This window comes from Sphaerodactylus townsendi, linkage group LG08 (assembly GCF_021028975.2).
Source record: "Sphaerodactylus townsendi isolate TG3544 linkage group LG08, MPM_Stown_v2.3, whole genome shotgun sequence".
In the NCBI taxonomy this organism is placed as follows: domain Eukaryota; kingdom Metazoa; phylum Chordata; class Lepidosauria; order Squamata; family Sphaerodactylidae; genus Sphaerodactylus; species Sphaerodactylus townsendi.
In genome coordinates, this window is record NC_059432.1 from 103596615 (window position 1) to 103624553 (window position 27939).

A 27939-nucleotide genomic window follows, 5' to 3' on the forward strand; every position below is an offset into this window, starting at 1 on the left:
CATGATGGGGCTGTGACTGGAAGGCGCACAATTATTATAATTATGTTTTCCTAATCACCCACTTCATAACTCACTTTATTACAATCGTGCTGAGCAACTGGAACACAAGAGGGGAAAGAGAGGAAATGTCTGTTGTAGGGAATTCATTGCAAATGGGGACGTCATCTTTTTCTGAATGTGACTCACCCCTCCATAACCCTTCCCTGAACTGTCACTTCCCACTAGTCAATCTCACTTCTGGTCAAAGCAGGGAGCAATTTTCCCAGGAGTTCTGTTTTTAATGAAAAGCAGCCTCAGCGGTGGTAATCCGGGCAGAAAAAAAAAGACAAAAGGGAGAGTCTGTTTAAAATCCCCCCTAAGTATCTTTTCCCCTAAGCAGGTGGGGAGAAAGGAGATAACAGTGAATACACAAATAACCAGGAGTAAATGCTTCCCTCCGTATTAACTATATTTCTGCGTCTGTTCTCAGCTTCTAAATGTACTTTTGTGAAACCAAGAACAAGATGCCGAGAGGCTGATGCTTGGGTGCAGCACGCAACATCTCCTTCAGCCGTCCCTTCCGATCCCAGGCAAACGAGAGGATGTAGACTTGACAACTGAGCGCTGCAATCTGGAGGTGCTAGGTGCAGAAAGCTAATCCTGCGTCACGAAGTGTTACAAGGTGGGCAAGGATGCAGCCCTGCTCAGAGGAACAAAGGTAAACGTCAAAGAAAACGAAGGAGACAAAAAGGCAAATGGATCGAGTTGACGCAGGAGAAAAACAACAGGTGTTTGAAAAGATAAAAGGGCGCTGACTATTTGGAGAGAGGTTGGAAAGGAGCGTAGGGTTTTCAGCCAACAAAGAGAGAAAATGGAACTGTTGCAACCAACTTTTCAGCTCACTTCATGTTTTGGTCTACATCAGGGGTCTGCAACCTATGGCTCTCCAGATGTTCGTGGACTACAATTACAATACAAACTACAATTTGTAGTCCATGAACATCTGAAGAGCCGCAGGTTGCACACCCCTGGTCTATGTTAACTTACCAATGAATGAAACATCTACCAAACAGTATGGACATTAAGGAAATATACCTATACCTATATAGGTATATACCTATACCTATATACTATACCTATACAGCATTAGACCGAGTGAATGCTGGTTTTTGCTTACCCCTCTACTCTCATGTTCGTTCTTGACCTTTGGTGGAGAGACTGATTAAAGATGGCACTCTTCACCTCTTGGTTACCAAGCATCCAAATGTTTCTGACATAGAAGAAGAGTTTGGATTTATATCTCACCTTTCTCTCCTGTAAGAAGACTCAAAGGTGGCTTACAAGCTCCTTTCCCTTCCTCTCCCCACAACAGGCACCTTGTGAGGTAGGTGGGGCTGAGAGAATTCCGAAGAACTGTGACCAGCCCAAGGTCACCCAGCAGGAATGTAGGAGTGTGGAAACAAATCTGGTTCACCAGATAAGCCTCTGCCCCTCAGGTGGAGGAGTGGGGAATCAAACCCGGTTCTCCAGATTAGAATCCACCTGGTCTTAATCACTACACCACGCTGGTTCTCCACATAAGGGTAGGGACTAGTGTTGTCACAAAGCTACTGAGAAGTTCCAGGATTCTTCTTCTCAGAGTGAAGGAGCTTCGGGAGAGATTTCGTGTAAAAATAAAAAGGGGGCAGGATCCACAATCAGATCTGTCTGCTTTTCAGCTTTCAGAGAATATTCTTACCCAACCACACAGGAAAAGAGGATCAGGAGGAGGAGGATTTAAATGTAATCACCTGGAATATCACTAGAAATTATGCAGACATGATAACTCTAGAGACCGTCTGGTAAGCTATTTTATAACGCAATCCTAGAGAGAGTTACACCAGTCTAAGGCCGTTGAAATGAACGGTCTTAGAATGGAGTAACTTTCCTTAATATTATGCTGCTACTCAACCTAAATCACTTCCCATGCAAACAGACTACACGCATGAATGCTCACAGACAGATTTATGGTTACCATTCCAAAAGGCATTTCTAATCCCAGAAAATAAGCAGCCAGAATCCCCCTAATTCCCTTCTTTGATACACTGCATGCGTGAGCAACTAAAATGGCCAACCAGGTTCTCTATTCGATCATGACCTAGAATTCCAAGCTTTGGCTGCCTCTATTTTATCGGAACACCTTGTTAGCGTCCCTTTAGGTTTTCTGTCACTGTCACAGAATTTGCTGTACAGAGGTCTTCATGACGCTAGGATAATTTGGGTAGCAACAGCACCAGCAGTTGGTGAAAAATTTGCTGTTATAAGGACAACTCATAATTTACATTTATACCACCAGATCTGGACTGAGGCGTCAACTCCAGTCCGTTTTGCAAGGTCAGCGCTTTCAAAAATAGACCATCCTGCTTAACGACGTAAGCAGCGGATAGGTGCACCAAGGTTTGATGAAACTGCTCATTTTGAAAACAAAAATTTTAAAGCCATGCTATCTACAGCAGGAGTCCTGGGCCTTTTTGAGCCTTCTGGAATCCTGACACAGGATGTTGGGTTCAACCACAAAATGGCTGCCACAGGAAGTGCATTGAACCACACAAAGAAAACCCAGATGCAGCAGAGAAGAGGGGTAAAAATACAGTGGAAAAGAGGAGTGAGAGAGAATAAAGCCAACCTTGAGACAGAAGCTGCCACTGAAACAAAGTTGTTTTGTATCTGCCCTGGCAATTGGATTTCCAACAGCCATAGGACGTCTTGCTCTTCAAAAGTTCTACCTGGCTCCGCCCACTTTCTAAAAACACTTGGTGGGTGCCGGGAAAGGGGTCGGCCAATTCCAGAGGTGGGATCCAGCAGGTTCTCACCAGTTCCCGAGAGTGGGTTACTAATTATTTGTGTGTGCCGAGAGGGGGTTACTAATTGGGTCTGCTTTTCCATTAGAAATTCCATTAGGTCCCAAAATCATAAAGTCCTGTTGTTTCCTATGTGGCTGGTTAGCGAAGGTAGAAAACGGGATAATTCTCCCTGTTGGGCTGTTTTAAAAACATGTTTTAGAAATATGGTAAAGTTCCTTGTTTAAGGAAAGTATCCTTTTGATTTCTAGAAACAAAATTAAGTATTTGAAAGTATTAAGTATTTGATAGGCAGTCAATTAGAGGAGAAGTAGTTGTTTCTGTTGGCAGTAGATGATAGGACTGGCTATAATGAGTTTAAATTATGGACATAAGGATACCAGTTGAAAATTAGGAACGTTTTTTACAGTAAGAGTTTTTTACAGTAACAAAGAAATTATTAATGCCCCACCCATGGAATGCCCGGCCACGCCCCATTGAATCCCACGACCATGGGAACCTGTTACTAAAATTTTTGGATCCCACCACTGGCCAATTCCATGGCATCCATGGGTACCTCACTGGGGACCCCTGATCTGCAGGACTTAATTTTTACTGGGCCTTCATTATTTTAGACAATACAGACTAAAGATTGAATTGGCACATGCGTCTGCTAAAAAGTATTTTGAAACTCGGCACAGTTTATTCAGGTTTTCATGAAATCCTCATCACCCCCCTTAGCATCCAGGTTGCCGTGCATGTATAGAAATAGGTAATTAATCCAATTGTATGATTAATCATCAGTATTAATCACTTAATTGATGAAATGATCAAATCTGAATTTGTATCAGAGTAAAAACATCTGGACACAGATCTTCCCTGGAGAGCCAGTGTGGTGTGGTGGTTAAGAGCAGTGGTCTCTAATCTGGAGAACCAGGTTTGATTCCCTTCTCCTCCACATGAGCGGTGGACTCTTCCTGGTGAACTGGATTTGTTTCCTCACTCCTACACATGAAACCTTCTGAGTGACCTTGTGCTAATCATAGTTCCCTCAGAACTCTTTCAGGGGCTTTCCCCACTGACAGAGTTGAACTGGTTTCTACCTAGGTTCGCCTCAGTGAATCCCCACTGCCACCGAGCTCAACATTGTTTTGTCTCAGGTCCACCCCCCCCCCCTCAGAACTGCGACATCCTTGTCGCAGTTATGAACTACACTTTTCTGTCAGAACAAGGTCGAAGTGGGGAAGCATTGAAACGACACCTCATCCGTTCAACCAATCACGAGCCGCTTTTGTCGCATGTGCAGAACCAGAGAGTCGTGGCGGGCAGAAAGCGCTGTAACTGTAAACTGTAAAAAAAAAAAAAAGAACGCTCCCGTTTCCCGCCGTAACACAAGCGCCAATCACGATTGAGGAGCGAAACAGGAACCAAGATGATCCCGCCCACTTAGCTCGGTTCCAGGGGGCCAACTTAGTTGCTGTGGGGACAGGCTGGAATCACCCTCCACTGAAGGGAACCGAGTCAACCTTAGCTCCCTTCTGTAGTGGGGAAAGCCTCTTTCAGTCTCATCTACCTCACAAAGGGTCTGCTGTGCGGAGAGGAAGGGAAGGAGTTCGTAAACTGCTTTGAGACTCCTGGTAGGAGAGAAAAGTCGAATATAAAAACCAAATCTTCTTCTATTTCCCTTCTCAAAGCAGCTGATCCTGGGATTCACAACACCTTAACCCATAAAAAACTTCATGGGTTGTGGGGGAGCTACACAAAGAGGGGAAGGAAGTTCTGTGACAAGGGGGACATTTTTTCTTGATATTGCCCGAAACATATTAAATTGGGAGAAGAAGGTTATAACTGTGTAGTTCTGAAGATGCTGGCACCAAGCAGGTTGCTTTTATTAAAATAGTTAATTAAAAGAGTTTAAAGAGTTTGATCTGCTACTTAATTTAATGGGGACGGGGAGGATTTTTTTTTAATTACCAGGATTTTAATTATCATCCCAGCTCTACTTAGCACCTGCATGGTCTTTTAAGCTTTTTTATTTACTAAATTTCCATTACATCTTTCTCAGGCAGCACATCCAGGGCTTTGCGGGGCAGTCTCCTGACTCTCAGCAACCGAAACCTGAGCCTCCTTTATTGAACCAAGGCTGCTGAATCCCATACCTTCGAAAGATCAAAGCAGCCATCTGTCTATCAACCTTCTAATGTCGGGGAGCATCACAATAACCCTGGGGCAAGGGGCGGGAATCAGGGCAACATTTATTAGAAACTAGTGCATGGGCTGTAACATTTAAGTTTTGGCTGTGTCTATGCTTCTGCACAGATCCAAAAAGTTTATCTTTGCTAGAAATGAGGGAGCTTCAGCTTTCGAAGTGGTGGCTCCATATGGGGGGAAAAAATCTTCTCCTTGGTTTTCTCATGGGAGTCTCTTCATATGCTTACCGCCACGGAAATTTACCATCATCTAAAGATCAGACTGTACGACCAGGAATACCAATCTCTCCTGTGTGCTGCACAAAGCTCCTGTTCCCCTCTATATTTTGGGACACCCGCCCCCTGAAATCTAGCCCTGCTGTATATTTAGAACAGCTTGTTAATTATAAGTGCAGACGGGTCATGACAAGAGCAAGGTGCAACTCATTCCCCTCTGTCTATCTTCAAGGTCGTTTCCTTAACATCCCACAAAGTGAGCGTTGTTGTCGGTACCGTCCCAACGCTATGGACTCAATCCCTCATATCCTGCTTTACTGTTTGAGGTATAATGATATTAGAACCGATCTGGGAGCTTTACTACCTCTAGAATTTATGTTTCTCTCAGACAAACTAAAAATGTCTAAGCTATTGAACAGCCCTAATGTAGAAATTTCTGAAGCAGTTGCTACATTTTTAATCCATGTTCTACATGATATATAACAATGATCCTGTTCTTGTACTCTGAATGTATGGTACTTCTGGTTTATGCCTAATAAAGGTTTTTGGATTGGATTGGCAAGGGGCGGGGACTGTGGTCAAGTGATGACAGGTTGCCCAAAGCCACCAAATGGCTTTCTGAACCAAGTGAAATTTGCACTGGAGACTTCCATCACACTCAACTACTCCACAATTCTAGCTCTCACTAAGATGGAAACTAAATGCATGGAAACTAAATGCATCCCAATATATAGTTAAAGGCTTTCATGGTTGTTGTGGGTTTTCCAGGCTGCGCAGCCAAGGTCTGGTCGTTTTAGCTCCTAATGTTTTGCCAGCATCTATGGCTGGCATTTTCAGAGGCATGTTGGCCATTTGCTTTGTCCAGCTTGGATTTCACATTCTGAGAAGTAGTCAATGTATACAGCACTAACACAATAAGTTTGTTAGCTGGAGGTTGCACACGTTCACATATGCTGAATAATGCACTTTAAATCCACTTTAGGGATCATTCTATGGCAGAATGGGGATTCGAACCTGGATCCCCCAGGTCCCAGTCTGGCACTTTAATCACTACCCTACACTGACTCGCCGGTGTACCCTGCTCTATATAAAATATTCCTTCCCTGTAGTAAGTAGGCCAGCAGGTCAGGGAGTAGATGGCCTTCCATCTGGGACTTAGCTCTGAAGTCTAGTTCTCTATGTGCAGGGAATATTTTGGCACAGAGCAGCATTTGAGCACACGAGTCCAAAGTGGCACTCTGAAGCACCACAGCCCAGACACAGATTTACCAGCTCAGAGAGAATTAGGCCAAAGCCAGGATGTAATTTTGAAAGATGGCCATTCATCAATGATATCAATCAGCTGCTGCTGCAATCAGCATCTTTTAGTGGAAGCCGCAGGAGTTCAGTTCAGAGCCAGAAGAAATGCTGCCTTACAAAACTATTCCCCACTCCCATTATATTAAGAAATCTATCACTGTCTTGAGAATAAACAGGTGCCTTCAGAATGACTTGTTGACAAAAAATAAAATGGCAGCATTGTTTTGGAAGGGCCGGCCGTGGCCCTACTTCCCCCCACTGAAATTGAGGCTGCCTGTTTCCATCTTTACTACGGCTGGGCCTGATTTATGGATTCCATCGCGGGCCTTGCCTACTTCCTCCCTTTCTTTTGGCCTTAGATCGGGCGCCTGTTTTTAAACAACTTCTGTTTTATAAAAACTTTGGTTTTAATTTATAGTTCCTTGTTTGTAATTGCTGCATAAGTTTTAACGGGTTTAGTGTTTTTATGCTGTTGATTTGCTGTTCGGTAGAACAGCCGTATTGTGAGCCGCCTCGAGCCCTTCGGGGATGAGGAGGCCTATAAGTCCAATAAATAAATAAAATAAATAGATAAATAGTTTCAGGTGGGAAGCCATGTTGGTCTGCAGTAGAAAAGAAAGATTAAAACCTCATAGCACTAGAAAGACCAACAGGATTATCAGGGTATACGTTTTTGGTAGTCAAAGTACCTGACAAGGTGAACTCTGACATTCAAAAGCTTATGCCCTAGAAATCTTGTTGTACTTTTAAGGTGCTGCTGGCCTTGAATCTGACTTCAACATGAAAATCTGGCAATTGCTACATCAAGACTTCCTCAGCCTTTCCCATCCGTGATGCTCCTCTCCACTACCTAAAAGGATATTTTTACCCATCATGCTCATGACAGAAAACACAGCCCAAGTCCAGGTGACTAAAGTACAGTTTACTTTACACCTGATTTTTCCACTTCAAACTCAGTGTCTCACAGTCACCAAGTCAGTTCTGTAGCTTGTTCTTAACTTTGGGATAGGGGAAAGTTGCCAGGTTGAAACTAATGAACAATACTGTGCTTCGGATTTTGCCAATGAAACAAGAGAAAAAGCTGCCGCAGCTTGTCTTCCTAAAATCATTCATCTCTCTCTCTCCACCACCCCCCCTCCCCGAACATAGTGAGAGGATTCCAGGTGTGGTTCATGGGAGGCAGGGCAGAAGAGAAGGAAAGCAAATTATGGGACATGAAATATTTCCAGGTTGCAAACTGATGATTCTCTGGCTGGATGTTTGAATGAAAACATAAAGCTCAGCTAAATTTCTCAGGTTTAGGGTCCAAGCCATTTTTTTTCTAACTGAGGCTTCCTAAATTATATTATCAAGAAGAAGCAAAATAAGCTGTGCAAGAGCTAAGCTGTGAAAGCAACACGGAGCAGTTTGTAAGCTCTCAGCTCCAGAGAGAATTAATTAACAGACCTGGAGAAGGACAGAAAGGATTTAGTTTGCAAGCCTGCCGGAAAGACCCGATTTATGTTTGTGACAGCATTTAGTAGCTTTAGATGCTATTTTAATTTTTGTAATTTGCTTTCTCTTTTGTACCCCGTTTTTCCTTCCAGTTAGCAAGCAACTGAAGGTCCATGAGCCAAATATGGTTCCTTGAGAACTGCTTCCTGTTCCACTCCATCCCTATGGCACTATTGATAACCTAGAGCAGGGGTTCCCAATATGGTGCCTATGGGTGCCATGGCCACCACCTTTGGGTGCCACCAGCACTTCTGCAAGCACCCACCAAATACAGATAATAAAACTGAAAAGATTGTCATGCCCTTATATAAAGCCGTGGTGCGACCGCACTTGGAGTACTGTGTCCAGTTCTGGTTGCCACATCTCAAAAAGGATATCGAAGAGATAGAAAAAGTGCAGAGAAGGGCAACGAGGATGATTGAAGAATTGGAGCACCTTCCTTATGAGGAGAGGCTGCAGTGTTTGGGACTCTTTAGTTTGGAGAGGAGACGGCTGAGGGGGGATATGATTGAAGTCTATAAAATTATGCATGGGGTAGAAAATGTCGACCGAGAGAATTTTTCTCTCTTTCTCACAATACTAGAACCAGGGGGCATACATTGAAAATGCTGGGGGGAAGAATTAGGACTAATAAAAGGAAACACTTCTTCATGCAACGTGTGATTGGTGTTTGGAATATGCTGCCACAGGAGGTGGTGATGGCCACTAACCTGGATAGCTTTAAAAAAGGCTTGGACAGATTTATGGAGGAGAAGTCGATCTATGGCTACCAATCTTGATCCTCCTTGATCTCAGATTGCAAATGCCTGAGCAGACCAGGTGCTCAGGAGCAGCAGCAGCAGCAGGCCATTGCTTTCACATCCTGCACGTGAGCTCCCAAAGGCACCTGGTGGGCCACTGTGAGTAGCAGAGTGCTGGACTAGATGGACTCTGGTCTGACCCAGCAGGCTAGTTCTTATGTTCTTACTTTTAAAAAGTGGGCAAGGCTAGATGGAACTTTTGCCCAGCAAAGCTTCAGATTGGTCATAGAATATCTGATTGTTTGAGCAGATGTTTACAAATGGTTTGAGAGTAGCTGCCACTGAAGCAGACGGATCTTCTCTGAGTGGCCAAAAATAAGCTGTGTGTATATGCAAGAAAATACTTCTAAACAGTATATTCATTTTAAAAGGCATTCTGTTAAACAGAACTTCTGTCTGCAATGTTTAAATGACTGGCCGATTACACACAAGCTGTCCACTGCTCGATGGGGTTTGTGTGTGTGTGTGTGTGTGTGTGTGTGTGTGTGTGTGTGAGAGAGAGAGAGAGAGAGAGAGAGAGAGAGAGAGAGAGAGAGAGAATGTCCAGTGTGGCAAGATTTCTTGTAGAGACGTTATTTCCTCAAGCCCCCCCCTTTCACTTTCCATTCTCTCTGTGCCAAGCAACGCTACTTCTAGCATGACTTTTAATTTGCTTCGGGGCAGAGTGAGCAGATTTACCAGTGAGCATAGCTTTGCTCCTAACATCTTCCATCCACCCATGGCCAGCCTTCCCACTCCCTCACACTGCCATCCACGCCTTCTCCATCACCCCCACCACCCCATCCCCAGCCACTTACGTTGCTGGCTGATTCAAGTCACAGAAAAAAAGCTCACTCATACGGGTTTAGTCAAAACATACTAACCTCTACATTCCCATATTGCTATATTGAGATTTTGCTATAATACTAACAGAGAGTGCTTGAAAATAACAAACCTCTCTATCTTCCAGCAGCAGCAATAGTGGGAAGTGTGTGTATGTCTGGAGGGGAGGGGAGAGGGGAAAATATCAACTCTATGACAGTTTTTAGCAGTGTGTGGTCCAGGGCATTGCTTTGCCTCTTTCATTTTGGCAGAGGGGATTATTTTTGGAACAATAATATTGATATAAGTGCAGTTTAAAGGGCTAAGCCAGTCATCTTACCTGGTGTAATGAGATCTGTGCCTTCAAGGATTACTTGATGGGCAGATTTAAGAGAACCAGTCCCAGGGGAGCTATCTGCAGAAAAGCTCTGGGGCAGGAATGCCTCTGAGGTGAGGCCATTGCACAGAAAAGAGCCCAAAGTAAGCATTCCATGCATAATGGGCAATTATTAGAGTTAAGCATAACCTCACTTCCTGACATTATAGTTGGCTCCGCCTTCTATGGCAGCCAACCAAGCCCACAACACTGAATAAGAATTCCAAATGTGTCCACAAGCCCAAAAGATTGGGGAATTCTGGTAGTATCTATACTAAGAGAGTTTGCCAGCAGGGTAGCCATGGAAACACTGGCCAATCATTCCTTCACAGTGGCCCTTCCAAAACACTCATTGCTGAACAGGGTCATGGGGCCCTAGTAGTTAAACTAAATATGTACCCCAGTCTTTGTATAGTAAGTTCCCACCCCATGGCCTGATTTAAACATAACACTGGTGAGGAAAAAGAACCTCTCCAGGGCAGTGGGTAAAAGTCTGGCCCCTTCCGCACACGCAAAATAATGCGTCTTCAAACCACTTTCACAACTGTTTGCAAGTGGATTTTGCTATTCCGCACAGCTTCAAAGAGCACTGAAAGCAGTTTGAAAGTGCATTATTCTGCATGTGCGGAATGAGCCTCTGTTTTAAACAGAACACTTTGCAGTGGCTGCATCCCACGGGTAAGTTCCCTTTCTTTGTCGCCACTGCATTAAAGTCAAGCCAGACATCCTTTGCACACATTTACTGGAATGAGCACGTAAAGTTTTGAGAGGGTAGAGTTGGTTGGAGCACTTTCGACTGCAGGGAGGGAAATCACATTTCCGTCCTTGCAAGCGACACATTAATAGACGGGTGCTAATTAGGCCTTTCTCCTTGATTTTGCAGGACTGGTTTCATTTTGTTTCTTAGCTCAGGAGGTTTTTGACACAGGGATGTGCGGGAAAAGGGGGGGGGGCGGATAAAAGGAACATCCACCGGCTATGCAAAGACGTCCAGTCTATTTTATCACCCCATTTGGCAGCATGTGGAGACCAGACCTGAGGCTACATGGAGAAAAAGAAACATGGTTCCAGGCAAGCCGCACACCATGTGTCAAAATGTCAACTATTATATTCACACCCTTGAATTGGTGCTTAGCGGTGGCCCTTGTAGGAAGTGCATTAAGCAACTTTTGAAACTCAGTAATTGAGCGAAAATCATCTGGGACAGAAACGACGATCTACTTCCTGCTGTTTTGAAAGGAAGAGACAAACCAAGAAGACGTCAGCTGAGCTTGGAATTGGTTCATCACTGCTGCAAAAGAACAGGGAAGAATATTCCAATTAGCAATCCAGACTTTGAGGGCTTCTTGGCTCAAGAAGCTTGTTGCCTTTAGGGTTTTCCAATCAAAGGTTTGACTTAGCAACTGATTGGTGTAATTTTTGCTCATGTTTGTGTAGCAAGACAGTGGGGCCCACCCTCCCCTGCCAAAGCTGTCTCGTATGGCTTCTTCAAGCCAGAAGTCCGATGACAGTCAAAGCCATTTTTTCAAACCATTTGGCAGGCAGCTGACACTTCTGTCATTGTTTCTTCTAAAAAAACCCCGCAGATTTTAAAGAGTAATGTTTCTGACAGGAAGAAGAAGAAGAAGAAGAAGAAGAAGAAGAAGAAGAAGAAGAAGAAGAAGAAGAAGAAGAAGAAGAAGAAGAAGAAGAAGAAGAAGAAGAAGAAGAAGAAGAAGAAGAAGAAGAAGAAGAAGAAGAAGAAGAAGAAGAAGAAGAAGAGGAGGAGTTTGGATTTATATCCCCCTTTCTCTCCTGCAGGAGACTCAAAGGGGCTTACAATCTCCTTGCCCTTCCCCCCTCACAACAAACACCCTGTGGGGTAGGTGGGGCTGAGAGAGCTCCGAGAAGCTGTGACTAGCCCAAGGTCACCCAGCTGGTGTGTGTGGGAGTGCGCAGGCTAAATCTGAATTCCCCAGATAAGCCTCCACAGCTCAGGCAGCAGAGCGGGGAATCAAACCCGGTTCCTCCAGATTAGATTCATGAACTCTTACCCTCCTACGCCACTGCTGCTCCTGTTTCCTAGCCTGTTTCCTAATGTCTGATCTTTTATTGTTAGAGGATTTCTCCCTCTGCTGAATTATACTTAGCTCCTACCTAATTATGATAATTTCTAAAATCAGTTTCTCAATTGCAGGAGGTACGGTGTGGGTCAATTTTCAGATTTTTCAGATGCAAGGACCCCTCTGCCCCCACCCATATCGCAATGCACACACAGTAAAAAAAAAAAGCAGCAACCTTGCTGTAATTGTTCTTAGGATTGTGCTAAGATTCTTTGGGAGTAATTTGTAAACAGGGGCTTTCACTAGAATCCCTGCAACCTCACCCAAACAGAAACTTGATAAACAATACTTGCATTCATACTCAAATTGTGTTTTTGCAGTTTTTTATAGGTGTGCATCAGAATGTACAAGTTAGGGGCAAGAGACATACAGGGACTGAAGCAATCCAGGTGTCATATCCAAAAATTTGGAATGGGTGGCAAGGACCTGGCTGGACAACACTACATTTGAAAGGAATCTGGGAGTCTGAGTTCACAACTGAGCACAAGTCAGCAGTGTTATAATGCAATTCTGAGATGGATCAATAAGAGTATAGTGTCTAGATTGAGGGAAATAATTGTACCACTCTACTCTGCATTGGTCAGATCTCACCTAGAGTACCGAGTTCAGTTCTGGGCACTGCAATTGAAGAAAGATATTGACAAGCTGGAACGTGTCCAGATCAAAATGGTAAAAGGTCTGGAATCCATGCCCTATGAAGAGAGACTTAGGAAGCTGGGGATGTTTAGTTTGGAGAAGTGAAGGTTAAGGGGGGGACATGATAACTATGTTAAATATTTGAAGAGATGCCAAGTTGAAGAGGGAGCAAGCTTGTTTTCTGTTGCCTCAGTGACTAGGACATGGAGTAATGGATTCAAGGTGCAGGAAAAGAGATTCCACCTAAACATTAGGAAGAACATTCTGACAGTCAGGACTGTTTTCAACAGTGGGATTCACTGCCTTGGAGAGTGGTGGAATCTCCATTCAGAGGCTGGATGATCATAAGTCGGGAGTGCTTTGATTGTGTGTTCCTGCATGGACTTGATGGCCCTTGGGGTCCCTTCCAACTCTATGATTCTATGAATCCTTTTACTTCGTTTTTACCCGGCCTCCCCCCTAAATGGGCACCCAAAGCAGCTTGCCTCATCCTTTTCTTGTCCATTTTATCATCACTGGCAAAGAGTGTGTGGTCACCCAGAGAGCTTCTGTGGCAGATCAGGGAGTCAAATTTGGATCTCTCAGATCTTAGTCCAGCACTCTAACCATGACCCCACACTGACACTCATTTGACAAGGAATGTAAGACAGAGGCTACTTCCTCCCCTAAATCAATCAATCAATCAATCAATCAATCAATCAATCAATCAATCAATCAATCAATCAATCAATCAATCAATCAATGTTATATGTTATGATATATGATTGCTGAATAACAGCCATGTTGTGAGCCGCCTCGAGCCCTTCGGGGGTGAGGCGGCCTATAACTTAATTAATAAATAAAAATCAATCAATCAATCAGTCTATCTGTCTATCTTTTATACCACTCATCCCCAAAGGGCTCTGAGCGGTGTACAGCAGAAACAACATACATAAAGTAACAAGTAGAGAACTCTCATAATATCAAATTTAAATATAGTATAAATATAGACTCTACAACAGTGGTTCTCAACCTGGAGGTCGCGACTCCTTTGGGGGTCGAACGACCCTTTCACAGGGGTGGCCTAAGACTCTCTGCATCAGTGTTCTCCATCTGTAAAGTGGATAAATGTTAAGGTTGGGGTTACCACAATATAAGGAACTGTATTAAAGGGTTGTGGCATTAGGAAGGTTGAGAACCACTACTCCATAACATTAAAATAATTAAAACCAGTTAAATACAGCATACCAAAAATAGCATCCAGACAATTTAAAAACCCCTCTCGAGACCAAAGGCTGTCATAATTCTCATTTCAGTGGTAGTGAGCTTCTGCCACTCCCTATTAGTAAATGCAGGGAGGGGAAAGGGGGTATATGTCAGGACCATGGACAGCACCAATCCCCTGGTCTAATTGCAAAGCAGTGGATGTTCCAGTGATCCTTCCACCTCTCTGCCAACCTAACCCCCCCCCCCACCATCCAGAGTTCCCAGCAACAGCAGGGCACAGTCATTAAAATGTTGAAAGCTGAGCATGAGGCACATATAGATCTCTCTCCATTAGATGCTGCTGGGCAATACGACTTCCAGCCTCCAGTTGGAACCTGAGATCACCAGGAATTACAGCACCCTCTCCAGACTTCAGAAATCTGTTCCCCTGGAGAAAATGGATTCTTCAGACGGGGACTCGAGGGCATAGGTGTCAAACTCGCAGCCCTCCAGATGTTATGGACTACAGGTCCCATCATCCCCTGCCAGCATGATGCTGACAGAGGATGATGGGAACTGTAGTCCATAACATCTGGAGGGCCGCGAGTTTGACACCTGTGCTCTAGGGCATTGTACCCTGTTGAGGTCACTCCACTCCCCAGGCTCCCCCCCCACTCAAATCTCTAGTTTTCCAATCTGGATTGACCAGCCCAACCCCTGTATAACCCACTGGTGGCCAGGTGGGATCTGGCAACCACAACAGGTAGGTCACCCAGTCCACTGGATACCTACACTCTTTGGTGAAGGGACCTGGGAATCTGTCTCCCTTCACTTCCAAAAGAGTCCTGAGACCCAGTAAGTCTCCTCAGAAGCAAACCTGTTCCTGTCACAAGGATTCTTCAAGTGCCAAAGGTATGGGGAGGAGATTTGGACTACAAAATCCAATTTCAGCATGGTGTGGCGGTTCAGAGTAGTGGGCTGCAATCTGGAAAACTGGGTTTGATTCTCCATTATGAACCAGGTTTGTTTTCCTGCCCCTACACATGAAGCCTGCTGGGTGACCTTGGGCCAGTTCTCTCAGAGCTCTCTCAGCCCCACCTAACTCACAAGATGTCTGTTGTGGAGAGAGGAAGGGACAGAAGTTTGCCAGCCACTTCGAGACTCCGTACTGTTGGGAAAAGTGGGAAACAACTCTTCTTCCTCTTCCTTTCCTGTGAATCCTTTTTGTGATGAACGTGGACTGAGCCCCCTGCACCGTTTTACTGCCAAAAAAAAAAAATCACAGCAGGAAGAGGTGCACAAATGATATGGCTAAGTATCACGTTGTCAGGAGGTCTGTTATTATGGGGATCTTGCTATTGCTGCTTTCTGCATGCTGGGGGTGGTGGAATGGGTTAATTGCATTTCTAACTGACTTTCAACTGTCTTTGGTATGATGTTATACTGTACCAGGTGCTGCTCAAGGTCAGTGCCTGGCCATCTCTACTGTTTGTTTGTTTGTTTGTTTGTTTATACTTTAGATTTTTATACTGCTATATCCCCGAAGGGCTCCAGGCGGTGCACAGCATACAATAAAAATACAGTTCTAAGACAATCATCAAACAGCTAAAACCTATAAAAGCAGCGGAAGACTAACTATAATACTAATGATTATAAGTGTAGGTGGCGTCCGATGACCCATTTTTAAATCCTTCCCAAAGGGAGGAACGGCGAGTCCCACTGGATAATATAAGGCCCAGATGTAAGAGCCAAAGAAAAGGGGGGGGGCACCATCAGCGGCCGGTCCCTCCAAAGGCCCGGCGGAACAGCTTCGTCTTACAGGCCCTGCGGAACTCACCGACATCCCGCAGGGCCCTGTTATCTCTTCCACAGTTCCTTTTGGGCGCGCTTTCCCAGGATGGGGGGGTGCAAGCTACTTTAACTACTGGGTTTTGTGTGGGCAAACCTCAGTTCTGGCATGACCAGAGAAGATCCTCAATACTCAATAAACTGCTGTTCTTATACATGAGTTTGTTTCAGTTTTGGGGATTCTGACACACGTGCCTAGCGATGCTCAACTTTACAGACCAGGAAGGGGATAATTTGTCACAGTGAGGCCATTGGCGGAGGCACCCCAAAGTCCTTATCAACGCTCTGTCAAGTGGAAGCTGTACAGAGGGAAGTCAGAGCTGTGCTGTCATTTCTGGAGCTGTAGAAGGGTCTGACCAGAATGCCAATGTCATCTCATAAGCAAAACAGACAATACGGAAGGCAGATGGCAAGCATTCAGCAATGAGCCCTAGGGGAACCTGCCCCAGGCCAGCAGTGTCCTCCTATGCTGCAGCATCCATTGGGAAATGAGGCAGGCAGAGGAGAACAGGGATGCTTTTGGAAGGTCAGACCCAGCTCAGGATCAGCCGTGTTAATCCGAGGGCGCCTCCTGCTCTCCCCGCAATGCACAAAACGACAAACCGCAAAGGCAGCTGAATTCTGATGTACTTCCCCCCCTCCAAACAGGGGTTTAAAAATCAACAACGCCCTCCAGTGACAAGGGTCACAAAATAATACATTCAAAGACAGACAGCGTGGTGTAGCAGGTAAGAGCGGTGGACTGTAATCTGGAGAACCGGATTTGATTCCCCGCTCCTCCACATGAAGCCTGCTGAGTGACCTTGGGCTAGTCCCGGTTCTCTCTCTCATCCCCATAAGATGTCTGTTGTGGGGAGAGGAAGGAAGGAAGTTTGTTAGCCACTTTGAGACTCCTTATGGTTGAGAAAAGCAGGGTATAAATCCAAATCTTTCTCCTCTTCTTTTTCCTTTGGGTTTTATCCTCAGTTAGCGGGCAGTGCAAACTTCATCAGTCACAAAAGCTGATGCAAGTCGTTCCCGAGAGAGGAGTCAGCTTTCCTTCCCGGCCAAGCACTAAGAAAGAGCCTATTTATTGCTCTGGACAGACCTGTTTGTTTATTTATTATGTGTACTGCAGAATCACCATTCAATGTTACCGAAAGTGGAATAGTCAGGATAATTTGGAAGATTCCGAAGGTGGAGATAGGGACTGACTGACTGTCCATTTAATTTACAGGGATAGTTCTCAGCAGGTCACAGCCCCAGAAGGCTGCTAATAGCTAGGATCAAACACAGTCAAGTCTCAGGAGCCCTGCTTGGAACTGCAGTTTCCACTCAGGTTGGCATTTTCCAGGGCCATTCTGACTTTTCCATCCATGCCTGGGTGCCCCTCTCCAGCACCAAATGCACTTTGGGCATCTGGGGTTGGTGAAGGAATTCTTTGTCCATTAGGCAATGCTGGCACAAGGGTTGCCAGTGAATTTCGTTAAAAACAACACAGAGGCCCTTTCCGCACTGCGGAAAGGGCACCCCTGCACCGGCAGGAATTCTGCCAGTGGAGGGATGGAGGCCGTTTGCACGGGAGCGTGCTAGCGGCCCCCGCAGAGGCCGCCTCTTCCCCGTCCCCCACCACTCACCTCGTTGCCTTCGTCACCCTGCTGGACTCCTAAGACCCGCCCACGCTGCCCTCCGATCTCCAGGGGTCAGAGGACAGCGAGGGAGGGTCTCAGCAGTCCAGTAGAGCGACGCAGGACGACGAGGTGAGTGGGAGAGGGACGAGGGGAAACAGCGTGTTCCCGGCGGTGCTGTTCACACAGCGCCAGTGGGAACGCACTGTTTTCCAAAAACCTCCCTCCAGGAGGGAGGTTTTTGGAGGCGGCCTGACGCCGCCCTGGGGGTGGTGGAGGGGAGCCAGGTCGGCACTGCTGCGTTTTAGCAGCGCCACCTGTGCGAACGGCTCCCTGGGGACAGCTTTTTTGCCGTCCCCAGGGCGCCGTATATGGCCCGTGCGGAAAGGGCCAAAGATTCTAGTTCTACTGACTGTTGTGGGGTTCCCAGGCTGTGCCATCTGGTAGTTTTTGCTCCTAATGTTTCACCTGCCTCTATGGCTGGCATCTTCAGAGGCATGTCACAGTAAGATGTCATGGAGAGAAACACATCTTACAGTGGCATACCTCTGACAATGCCCGTTGCCAGCCATACAGGCAGGGGAAATGTCGGGAGCAGAACCTACCAGACTACAGCCACACAACCTGGAAAACCCACAATAACCAGTTGATTTCAGCTATGAAAGCCTTCAACAATACATTCCTGCTCTACTCAGGCAAAACCACCAAGGAATAAGAGATATAAAAAGAGGGTCCCCCCACACTTTTGATTTTGGGTGCTCTCCAGCAAAGGTTGGTTGCAACACACAGCCCAAGATGGTATTTTGCCCCTCTGAGCAAGGTAGCGTGGCCCCTGTAGCTTCTCCCACGCTTCCGCGTGGCCCAATGTGGCAGGGTCTTGGGTCAAATGTGGACAGTGGTGAAACAAGTTCAGGAGGCAAAGCCCATCACCTCCCACATCACAAACTTGCCAGGAGCAAGAAGAAGAAGAAGAAGAAGAGTTTGTATTTATACCTCACCTTTCTCTTCTGTAAGGAGACTCAAAGGTGGCTTACAAGTTCCTTTCCCTTCCTCTGCCCACAACAGGCACCTTGTGAGGCAGGTGGGGCTGAGAGAGTTCTGAAGAACTGTGACCAGCCCAAGGTCATCCAGCAGGAATGCAGGAGTGCAGAAACACATCTGGTTCACCAGATAAACCTCTGCCACTCAGGTGGAGGAGTGGGGAATCAAACCCGGTTCTCCAGATTAGAATCCACCTGCTCTTAACCCCTACACCAGTGATGGCGAACCTATGGCACGGGTGCCAGAGGTGGCACTCAGAGCCCACTCTGTGGGCACGCGCAAACAGAGTGCCCCCCCACATCTAGGCTGGCCTGGGCCGCTGGGCTTGATTATTAGCATTAAACCTAACACCTAGTTTTGGGGAGGCAGGGTAGGTAACCCTGTTAAGCGCTGTTAAACCCCACTGATTTTCATGCGAAGAACTAACGTGCGATCCTTTACCTGGAAGTAAGCTCGGTTGTTGGCAATGGGGCTTGCTTCTGAGTAAACCCTCCTAGGGTCGTGATTCACCCGCTTGAAGAGTTCCATGGTTGCTTCAAAGCAAAGCTACAGACTACCACCAAGCTTACTCCTAGTAACACACGCCTCGGAGCCAATAGTTTTTTTCTAAACTAAAACCTCAGTATTCCAGTTAAATTACCATGTTGGCATTTTGCGACAAATAAGTGGGTTTTGGGTTACAATTCCCGGAGCACTTTCGGTCTCGAAAAAGTTTACGCCATCACTGCCTCCTACACCATTGCTGGGTAAGCTAAAACTCCTTGCAGTCCATTTTGTGTGTGCCCTTCTTACCTTCGAGACCCTCATTGTGCGGCCCCAAACCATGTCTTGGGTAATGTGCCCGGAGCCCCAGGGCTGCACACAGCATAACCAGTGATCTTCTCAGACTTCTGTTTGCGGGCTGCAGTGAGCATTCAAACACAGCTACTATAAATAGTCCCTTCGATGCCAAAACATCCTCAAACTGAACAACTGGAGGACTGCAAGTGAAAAATATACTTCCAAACACAAGGTCTGCAAAAGGTTTCAACTTGCATTATACAGGGAAACTAAAAGGATGATCAAAAGAGCAGAGCATTCACAGACAAACTTTTTCTTCAATTAACATCACACGGTTAAACAAATAAACTGGGCATACATCCCATGGCATAGGAGGTTAAGAGCTCATGTATCTAATCTGGAGGAACCGGGTTTGATTCTCCGCTCTGCCGCCTGAGCTGTGGAGGCTTATCTGGGGAATTCAGGTTAGCCTGGGCACTCCCAAACATGCCAGCTGGGTGATCTTGGGCTAGTCACAGCTTCTCAGAGCTCTCTCAGCCCCACCTACCTCACAGGGTGTTTGTTGTGAGGGGGGAGGGCAAGGAGATTGTAAGCCCCTTTGAGTCTCCTGCAGGAGAGAAAGGGGGGATATAAATCCAAACTCTTCTTCTTCTTCTATTTAGAAACAAAGTGGAAAGGTACACTGCAACTGTGATGGAAAAGGGTATAGACGTATACCCCTGGAAGGAGACTCAAGGCAGCTTGCAAACCCCTTCCCGTCCTCTCCCCACAACAGACACCTTGTGAGGCAGGTAGGACAGAGAGTTCTGAGAGAACTGAAATTCGCCCAAGGTCACCCAGCAGGCTTCATGTGTGGGAGCAGGGAAACAAATCCAATTGACCAGATAAGAGTCTGCCCAGCGGACCTTTCATGGGTGGAGGCGACGCCCGGAAAATGACAGCACTCCCTGCAGGCTACGAGGAATAACTGCAGGCTCTCCAAAATGCAATCCTAGCCCCATATCGAACACAGTTACGCATTTGGATTGGGACTTCCTTGCCTCACAACACTCTCACACCCTGGGGCAGACAGCAGTTGGCTGCCCCACTGATGCTAACTTTTTAAAAGTCTAAGATTAGAATGAGCTTTTTAAAAAACTAAAAAACTCCTAAGACAGAAATACAGACTTCTCACATTTCTGCCCATCAGGGAGCATGGCTTACCAGGAAGAAGAAGAAGAAGAAGAGTTTGGATTTATACCCCACCTTTCTCTCCCGTAAGGAGACTCAAGGTGGTTTGCAAGCTCCTTGTCCTTCCTCTCCCCACAACAGACACCTTGTGAGGTAGGTGGGGCTGAGAGAGTTCAGAGAGAACAGCGACTAGCCCAAGGTCACCCAGCAGGAATGTAGGAGTGCGGAAACACATCTGGTTCACCAGATAAGCCTCTGCCACTCAGGTGGAGGAGTGGGGAATCAAACCCAGTTCTCCAGGTTGGAATCCACCTGCACTTAACCATTACACAACGCTGGCTCTCAAAAAGAAAATTAATATGGGTAATGTCTCAGGGTGCCAAGATTCATACTTTTATTTCACAGTGCTTGATTTTAGGCTTAGCCACCCTGCTAAAATTACTCAATAGCCATTACCCCAGGCAGAAATCATATTGTATAACTGCCCATTCATCAGAACAGCCAGCGACAGTTTCCAGCCATCAAGCTGTTTTTTTAAGCAATGGTAGAATTGCTGCCAGATGTTTTTGTGATCTACAGTACATTTCTCCACAGGAATAGATACCTGACAGCCACTGAGTCTGCTTGCTTGTAGATACCATGGACTGAAATCAGGTGTTCTGGTGTAACCTAGTCAAAGACTGGACTGCAAATCTTTCCTGACATTCTTTTAAAAATCCCACAGCAGCTTTCGGAAGTTTCAAATTAAAAAAGAAGAACAAGAAGAACAAGAAGAACAAGAAGAACAAGAAGAAGAAGAAGAAGAACAACAACAAGAACAACAACAACAAGAACAACAACAACAAGAACAACAACAAGAAGAAGAAGAACAAGAACAAGAAGAACAAGAGCAAGAACAACAAAACAAGTGACACTTGATATTTTCGATATACTAACCAAAAATAAGATGTGGCAAGATAAACAGAATGAAATTTTGAAGATATGGATAATATACGTGGACTGGATGAAAGAAGCTCGAGTCAACAAAGAAATATGGGAGAAGAGGCTACAGAGAATGAACTTACTGCTGTTTGTGTGACAAAACTATGAAGAAGAAGCAATGGGGGGAAGGAGAAAAGGGGGGGAAAGTATTGTTTGAAAATGTATGAAGAAGAAAATTACTATAAACTGTAAAATTCAAATGATACAATAATTTTTTTAAAAAAAGAACAAGAACAACAAGAAGGAGAACAAGAAGAAGAAGAACAAGAAGAACAAGAACAAGAAGAAGAACAAGAAGAGGAAGAGGAGGAAGAGGTTTGGATTTATACCCCACCTTTCTCTCCCGTAAGGAGACTCAAGGTGGTTTGCAAGCTCCTTGTCCTTCCTCTCCCCACAACAGACACCTTGTGAGGTAGGTGGGGCTGAGAGAGTTCAGAGAGAACAGCGACTAGCCCCAGGTCACCCAGCTGCAATGTAGAAGTGCAGAAACACATCTGGTTCACCAGAAAAGCCTCTGCGACTCAGGTGGAGTGGAGAATCAAACCCAGTTCTCCAGATTAGAATCCACCTGCTCTTAAGCACCACACCACACTGGCAGAGAACTAGTGGTGGTGGGAATGAAGACAGTGTGGTATAACCCAATTTCATCAGATCTCGGTCGCTAAATAGGGTCGATACTTGGATGCGAGTCCACAAAAAAAGGCTTTGCAGAGGAAGGCAATGGCCAACCAACCACCTTGGTTCTCACTTGCCTTGAAAGCCTCTTGCTGACGTCAGTTGCAATCTGACGGCATTTATGCACGTAGTGGTGATGGGAAGAGAGTCTCTTTCCTCTGCAAAAAGAAAAACAGCTGGTGGACAGAGCTGCTTTGAGCTACAAAATGGCCGGAGCGGAAAGAATTATACAGTCCTCGATCATTCATTCCCTTATATCTCCAGTCCCCAGGCTAATTGGGGCTTTCAAAGATATAACGGCTCGGAATATCGAGAAAGGTCTCATTCCCAGGAATATTCTCGTACCCTCAAATCCATTGCCGGACCAAGATTTTTAAATTAGTTTCAAATCTCCGAGTTAGCGTTCGGTGCTTGCTCTCCAACTCATCTGCATGAACAATGGACTTTTTTCAACTCTTCAGATCCTGTCGACGATGGCTATTTTCTTTCTCTCTTAATCGTAGCAGCTTAAACAGTAAAGAACCTATGAGTGCAATCCTAAACAGAGTTATACCCTTCTAAGCTCACTGAAATCTAAGGATTTAGAAAGGTCTAACTTTGCTCAGGATTGCACTGCAAATCTTTTTTTAATTTCTTTAGTTAAGCGGATGGTTTTCTTGAAGATAGGAAGGGTTTGGAGAAGTTTATGATGACAGCAGCCAGATCTCTGATGAGCAACTTTATGAGAATCCTGCCTACAAATTAGCCTACGATCTCCATTCTCAGAGACTGAAGCTATTAAAAAAAAACAAATGCAGGCAGGGATAGAGAAGAGCTTTCCACAAGCCAAGAAGAGCTAAGCCTTATCAGCTTAGTTGAGGCAACGTAAACAGAGTTAATCCAACTGCTTTAAACAGGACTACAGCAACCAGATCAACGAAATAGCACATTTCATATCCGAACATCCCAAGATCTTGCCTTACCTTCCTTGAAAACTTCCACCACATTCCAGAGCATCTGATCCCAGTTCCGGAGGGCTCTTGGTGCCAAGACATTCTTTCTAACCTTTACTCCAGCCTGTCGCTCCTTTACTTTAAATATTCCATCCACAACTAATTTCCCACAGGGGCCACATTATGAATTGAGAAAAGACCCCCCTCAACATTGGCTCGGCCAAGTGCCTCATAAATCGAAACAGCCAAAGGTCTCTTTAACCCTTTCCTCTGAAGTATGACTAGCAGGAGAGCCTTTGGCAGACTACCTCAAGACACAGGCAAAGGGCTCTTTCTCAACCCCGCTTTAACACACTGGCAGGCACCAACCCTCCCCCCCCCCAGTCCACATAAGGAGAAATAGAGTTCCTCCTCATAAGCCTCACCTCAGTCCTAGCTGCCTGAGGTACACCTGGACTGAACCCTCCCAGATCCGTGCCATTTTTATCCAACTCTTCTTCCAAGCAACTTGGGGTGACGTACAAGTCCCCCCGGCCCCGCCCGTTCTACCCTCACAATAACTCTGTGAAGTAGGCTAGGCTGAGAGAAAGGGACTGACCCAAGACCACCTAGCGAACTTCACGGCTGAGCAGCATTTGAACCTAAACCTCCACAGTTCTAGTGCGACACTCCTAACAACTGTGCTATGGTTGCTGCCCTGCCTCTGTTATAGTTTGTGTCAAGGAAAAAGGCTCCAGGAGCCCTTTGCCAGCAGGTTTTGGCTTGCATGGGTGAAAGCGGAACTTGGACTATGCTGGAGACCCAGATGCGATGCATCTTCTTTCCAGAATGGTCCCCCAGATCTCCAGTTGCCCATACCCCTAATTTGAGCTGCTGTTTCTTTGCTCTCAAACAGTTCTGTTCCTCCACAGATTCTTTCTGGCATCTGAAAACTCTCAGTACGTCCAGCTATCTAGGCTAAACACAGCACTGAGATCCAACAAACCACACGACGAGTACAGCACACCCAGCCAAGTTTTTGATGTGTGTGCTTCGACCATCCTTCTGGGGCAGGTCATGACGCACCTTGAGGATTTCTCACAAAGCCACACTGGGCCAGGACACACTGAGATTATCCTTTAGATCCCATCTGTGTAGTGGCATCTATCTGTCCTCACGGGATTTTCCCTCCGTGTCCTTTTCACAACATTCTCTCCGTCCCTGTTCTGCCAGAACTACAAAGCACGACCCAAACACAGTACTCCAGAAAAGTGTCAACAGAAACAGAACTGAGCTTCATTGTGTGTGAAATGAGGACTGGGAAGAACGAAATGGGAGCCTAAAGGACTTCAGTTATCTGAATGGAACAATATCTAAAAACGGTCAAAAGAAACTGGATCCTCGAAGCCACACAGCTTTCCTCAGTAAATCTGTGGCTGGCTGAGAAAAACGTAAGGGGAAGTTTCACAAATCTCAGCAGTTAAAAAGTCCCAATTCATGGACAGCATTGATAATCACAGAGCAATTACTGTCTTACAGAAATGAATTAGCTATGCAAGCAACATCCCGTACAGTTAAGGAATGCATATACGGAAATAGAAGATTAAAAAAAAACTAGTAGTAATTTTTCCCCAGTTTAATGCATATTTTACATTGGGTCAACAACGGAAAACTAATAAATTACGGCCTCACAGCTTAGCTTAATTACCCGAAAGAAAATTCCACCAGATCTTGCTTATTTCCCATTAAATTACAACTTTGAGAAAGTCCACATTCTCTCCCCGTGCATTAAAGGAAACTATTGGCATTTTGAATCTAGCAAATCTTTTTGGGGGGAGGGCGGAATTCATATCCAATTTGTTTATCGTGACTATCTCTGAGTCTCTGAGACCCAGATTACGTGTTACAACATAAACAACAATGAACATTCCAACCAATATTCAGATCCGAACACTTAGGCACTCATAATTTTAAAAGAAGCAACAGTATTCTTTTCCCTCGCTGAAAATGTATCAGGATGCATTAACATAATGATATGTCCTCTCTGTAATTATACCCTGTGCTTAGTTTACAACAGATTTATGCTGTACTCACAGAGATTACTCAGATTCAAGATACGGAATACAATCCCAACGACAATGAGGTTAAATTACTTTGTTCCCATTAAAAACCAACATGGAAACATGTTAACTTGTGGCATAACTTTATAGGAAGGGAGTCTTGATGAGAGTTCTGTAAGCCAGACACCCCACGTACTTAAAAAGACAAACTTCTACTGAACTAGTGTGCCGGTTCATCTAAATTAATACAATGCTACAACATCCTCCTATTTGTAAATGGATTTAAACTGAAAAGACGTTCATTATGCTCAAAGCAACGAGGGTTATAATCGAAAACATAATAAGCAACTCGTATTTCGACACTCTATTCTGATCATGATTGTCTTTTCAGGAAGACCCCGGGGAAGTAAGTATCCCCACCCAACACATTTTCACTCATCACGGAATGAACCCGTTTTCTAGTGGCAACAGAGTTACAGGAGCTTTCTCCTTTTAGAAAAAAGCCAGAAGCGCTGAGTCAGGAAGCCTGTTCATCTTTCCCGCCGCCTCACATTACATATGCATCCCTCAGGCTGACATTGATGTGGTCAAAGCCTGATTGACAGGCTTATGAATGGCCTTGAATGAAAGCTGATTAAGAAGGGGCAGCCGGTCCCTATAAATCTGGGCAGACATTCCGTGTCAATCTGGAGCCCCTGCCATTCACAAAAGTCTCTGCTCTGGAGAGAGTTGGCAGGGGGTGATGTTGGGAGGGTTTACCCTATTTCCTTTAAGGTCCCCTACCTTTTCATGTCCCCCGTGTCCTTTTACCAGTAGGGTTTCTTTCCTTTGTAGATACATATTTACTGTTTTTATATGTCCTCTCCTTTTATTTTATTTAGCTTATGCTAATCTATGACCGTTTTATTTTATTTACCTTATGCTGGTCCATGACAGTGACACAGATTGATTGATTGACTGATTGGTTGATGCTGGGAGGGAGTCAACAAGAAAGGCGACTGGGTCCTCCAAGGAAGGGCCATCCTAACCCCAAATACCTGTTTTCTTTAAGGGACAAGGACCACATGAAGAGGGAAAGGGGGCGTCAAGGTGACAGGTGCAGCTGACTGAGGCCCAGGAATCTGCCCCTGTCTGGCTAGGCATTGGGGTCGCTGCGATGCCCCCCCCCGGGCACCCCAGGCGTTTGCAAGCACGAGCACAACCCCCTTTGCAAAGGCATCTGGGGGGCGGGTTTGTTTTGGTCTGTTCGCTGGAGCAGCTCCGGCGTCGCCCGCTCAGGTGGAGCCAGAGGCTGGCCTGTGGGGGTCATGCAAGGTTGCGCTGCCCCGCCGGGGATCCCAGCAACCTCCCTCCGGCCCCCAAAGCGGAAGGGGGCGGGTGTGTTGGCCCGAGGTCCCCCGCAGCCCCGGCCAAGCGACACGCGGAGCCCGGGGATGCGGTGCCCTTCACTTGACATACCCCACAAAGCCGCCTTCCCCGAAAGCGGCGCGGGGAAGAGACGCGTCGACCTATCCCCAAGTGCGCGCCCGCCTGCAAGGGCAGCGGGTCGAAGCGGCGGGGGGAACCTCCCCTCCCTGGAAGTTGCTTGCAAAGTTGACCTCGGGCCGCCGCCGCTCCCCGGAGCCCAGCTTTTGCACCGAGGCGGCAGCACCTGTTGCGCGGAGCGGCAGAAGATCGCCCCCCCCTCCTCCCCTCCCCGGAGAAACTTCCACCGCCGGCCGGCTTACCTGCATGTGTCCCTGGTACATTCTGCTTCGCCTGCTTCAAGCGTCCCCCCGAGGCCGAGTGGTCGGGGGGGGGGGGTAGGGGAGGCGGAGGGCGCCGGTCTTTCCCCTCCTCTGCCCCTGCAAGATAGAAAACGGACAGGACCCCTGAGCGCGGCGGGCAAAAGAGGCCAGGAGTTGCAAGGATCCCGGGGAGCCGACCTCCTCCGCCTCCTCCTCCTCTTCCTCCCCCCAGAGGCAGGTGGCTTGCCCGGCTTTCCTCTGACGGGGTTGGGTGTGCCAACGTACACAGGGGGACCTGTCCTTGCAGGCGCCGAGGAAAAAGCCGAGGAAAAATAATAATCTATCTATCTACAAAATAAAATGGAACGCTTCTTTGCAATGCAAAACGCAGCCGGGGCTGGGCGCAAACTCCGGCCGCTCCCGGGGAATCAGAACTCTGCCGCTCTCTTCTTGAGGCGGACTCTTTTGAGCTGCCTCCGGCTTGGCTCCTTCATGGCTCTTCCTCTCCGAGGCGAGCCCTCCTCCTCCTCCTCCCGCCCCTTGCTGCTGCTGCTGCTGCTGCTGCTGGACGGCGCCGGTGCCTCCTCCTGCTCGGCCGCCCTCCCTGCGCCGCGAGAGGAGCGCGCGCCATCCGGGGCTCGTGCGAAGGAGAGCCCGGCGCGCGCTTGGCCCCGGGCTGGCTGCTGCTGCTGCCGCTGCTGCAGAGTGCAAAGGCCGGCGCGCCGAGGAGGGAGGAAGCCGGGGGCATCTCGCTCGCCCTCTCCGCCACCTGAAGCCCCCCCAAGACCCGGCCGCCTCCAGCCTTCCTGCAAAGGGGGCCCGGCCCGCGAAGGAGGAGGAGGTCGTCCTTTTGCTGCGGCGGAGCCGTTGACATTGGAGAGGCCGGTTCCGAGGCTGAAGGGCACGTCCGAACGCTCCTCGTGTCCGGGCTCGGAGGAGTCGGCACCCTTTTTTTATTCAGCGCCGTGCGGCTACTTGAGCATGTGCAGAGTTCCCGGGAAAGACGAAAGGGCAAAGTGTGCCCCTGGGCGTGGGCAGAGCGCACCCCTGCTCGCCCCCCCCTCCACATTCCTTGCTTGACTGGTTTCTGGGTGTGCTGAACAATCGGATGGTCTCCACCTGACCGTCACCACCTTCACCTTATCTGCCTGGAGCGGTGGCTTCTGGGGCTTTTCGCGGGGGTGGCCTGAGGGGGGAAACCAAGCAGGGAGAAGAAGAGTTT

At 46.7% G+C, this 27939-nt stretch overlaps 1 protein-coding gene across 1 annotated transcript in view; it reads right to left on the reverse strand.

Annotated features, from left to right (window-relative positions):
• The window catches only part of PEX5L (peroxisomal biogenesis factor 5 like), a 253619-nt gene extending 226416 nt beyond the window's left edge, over positions 1-27203 (reverse strand). The window contains exons 1-2 of the mRNA XM_048506805.1: positions 27003-27203; positions 26718-26834 (exon numbers count right to left, since the gene is read on the reverse strand). Of these exons, the coding sequence (XP_048362762.1) occupies positions 26718-26738 (21 nt within the window). The 5' untranslated portion in view covers positions 26739-26834; positions 27003-27203. The remainder of the gene's footprint in view (positions 1-26717; positions 26835-27002) is intronic.
• Positions 27204-27939: the final 736 nt, after the last annotated feature.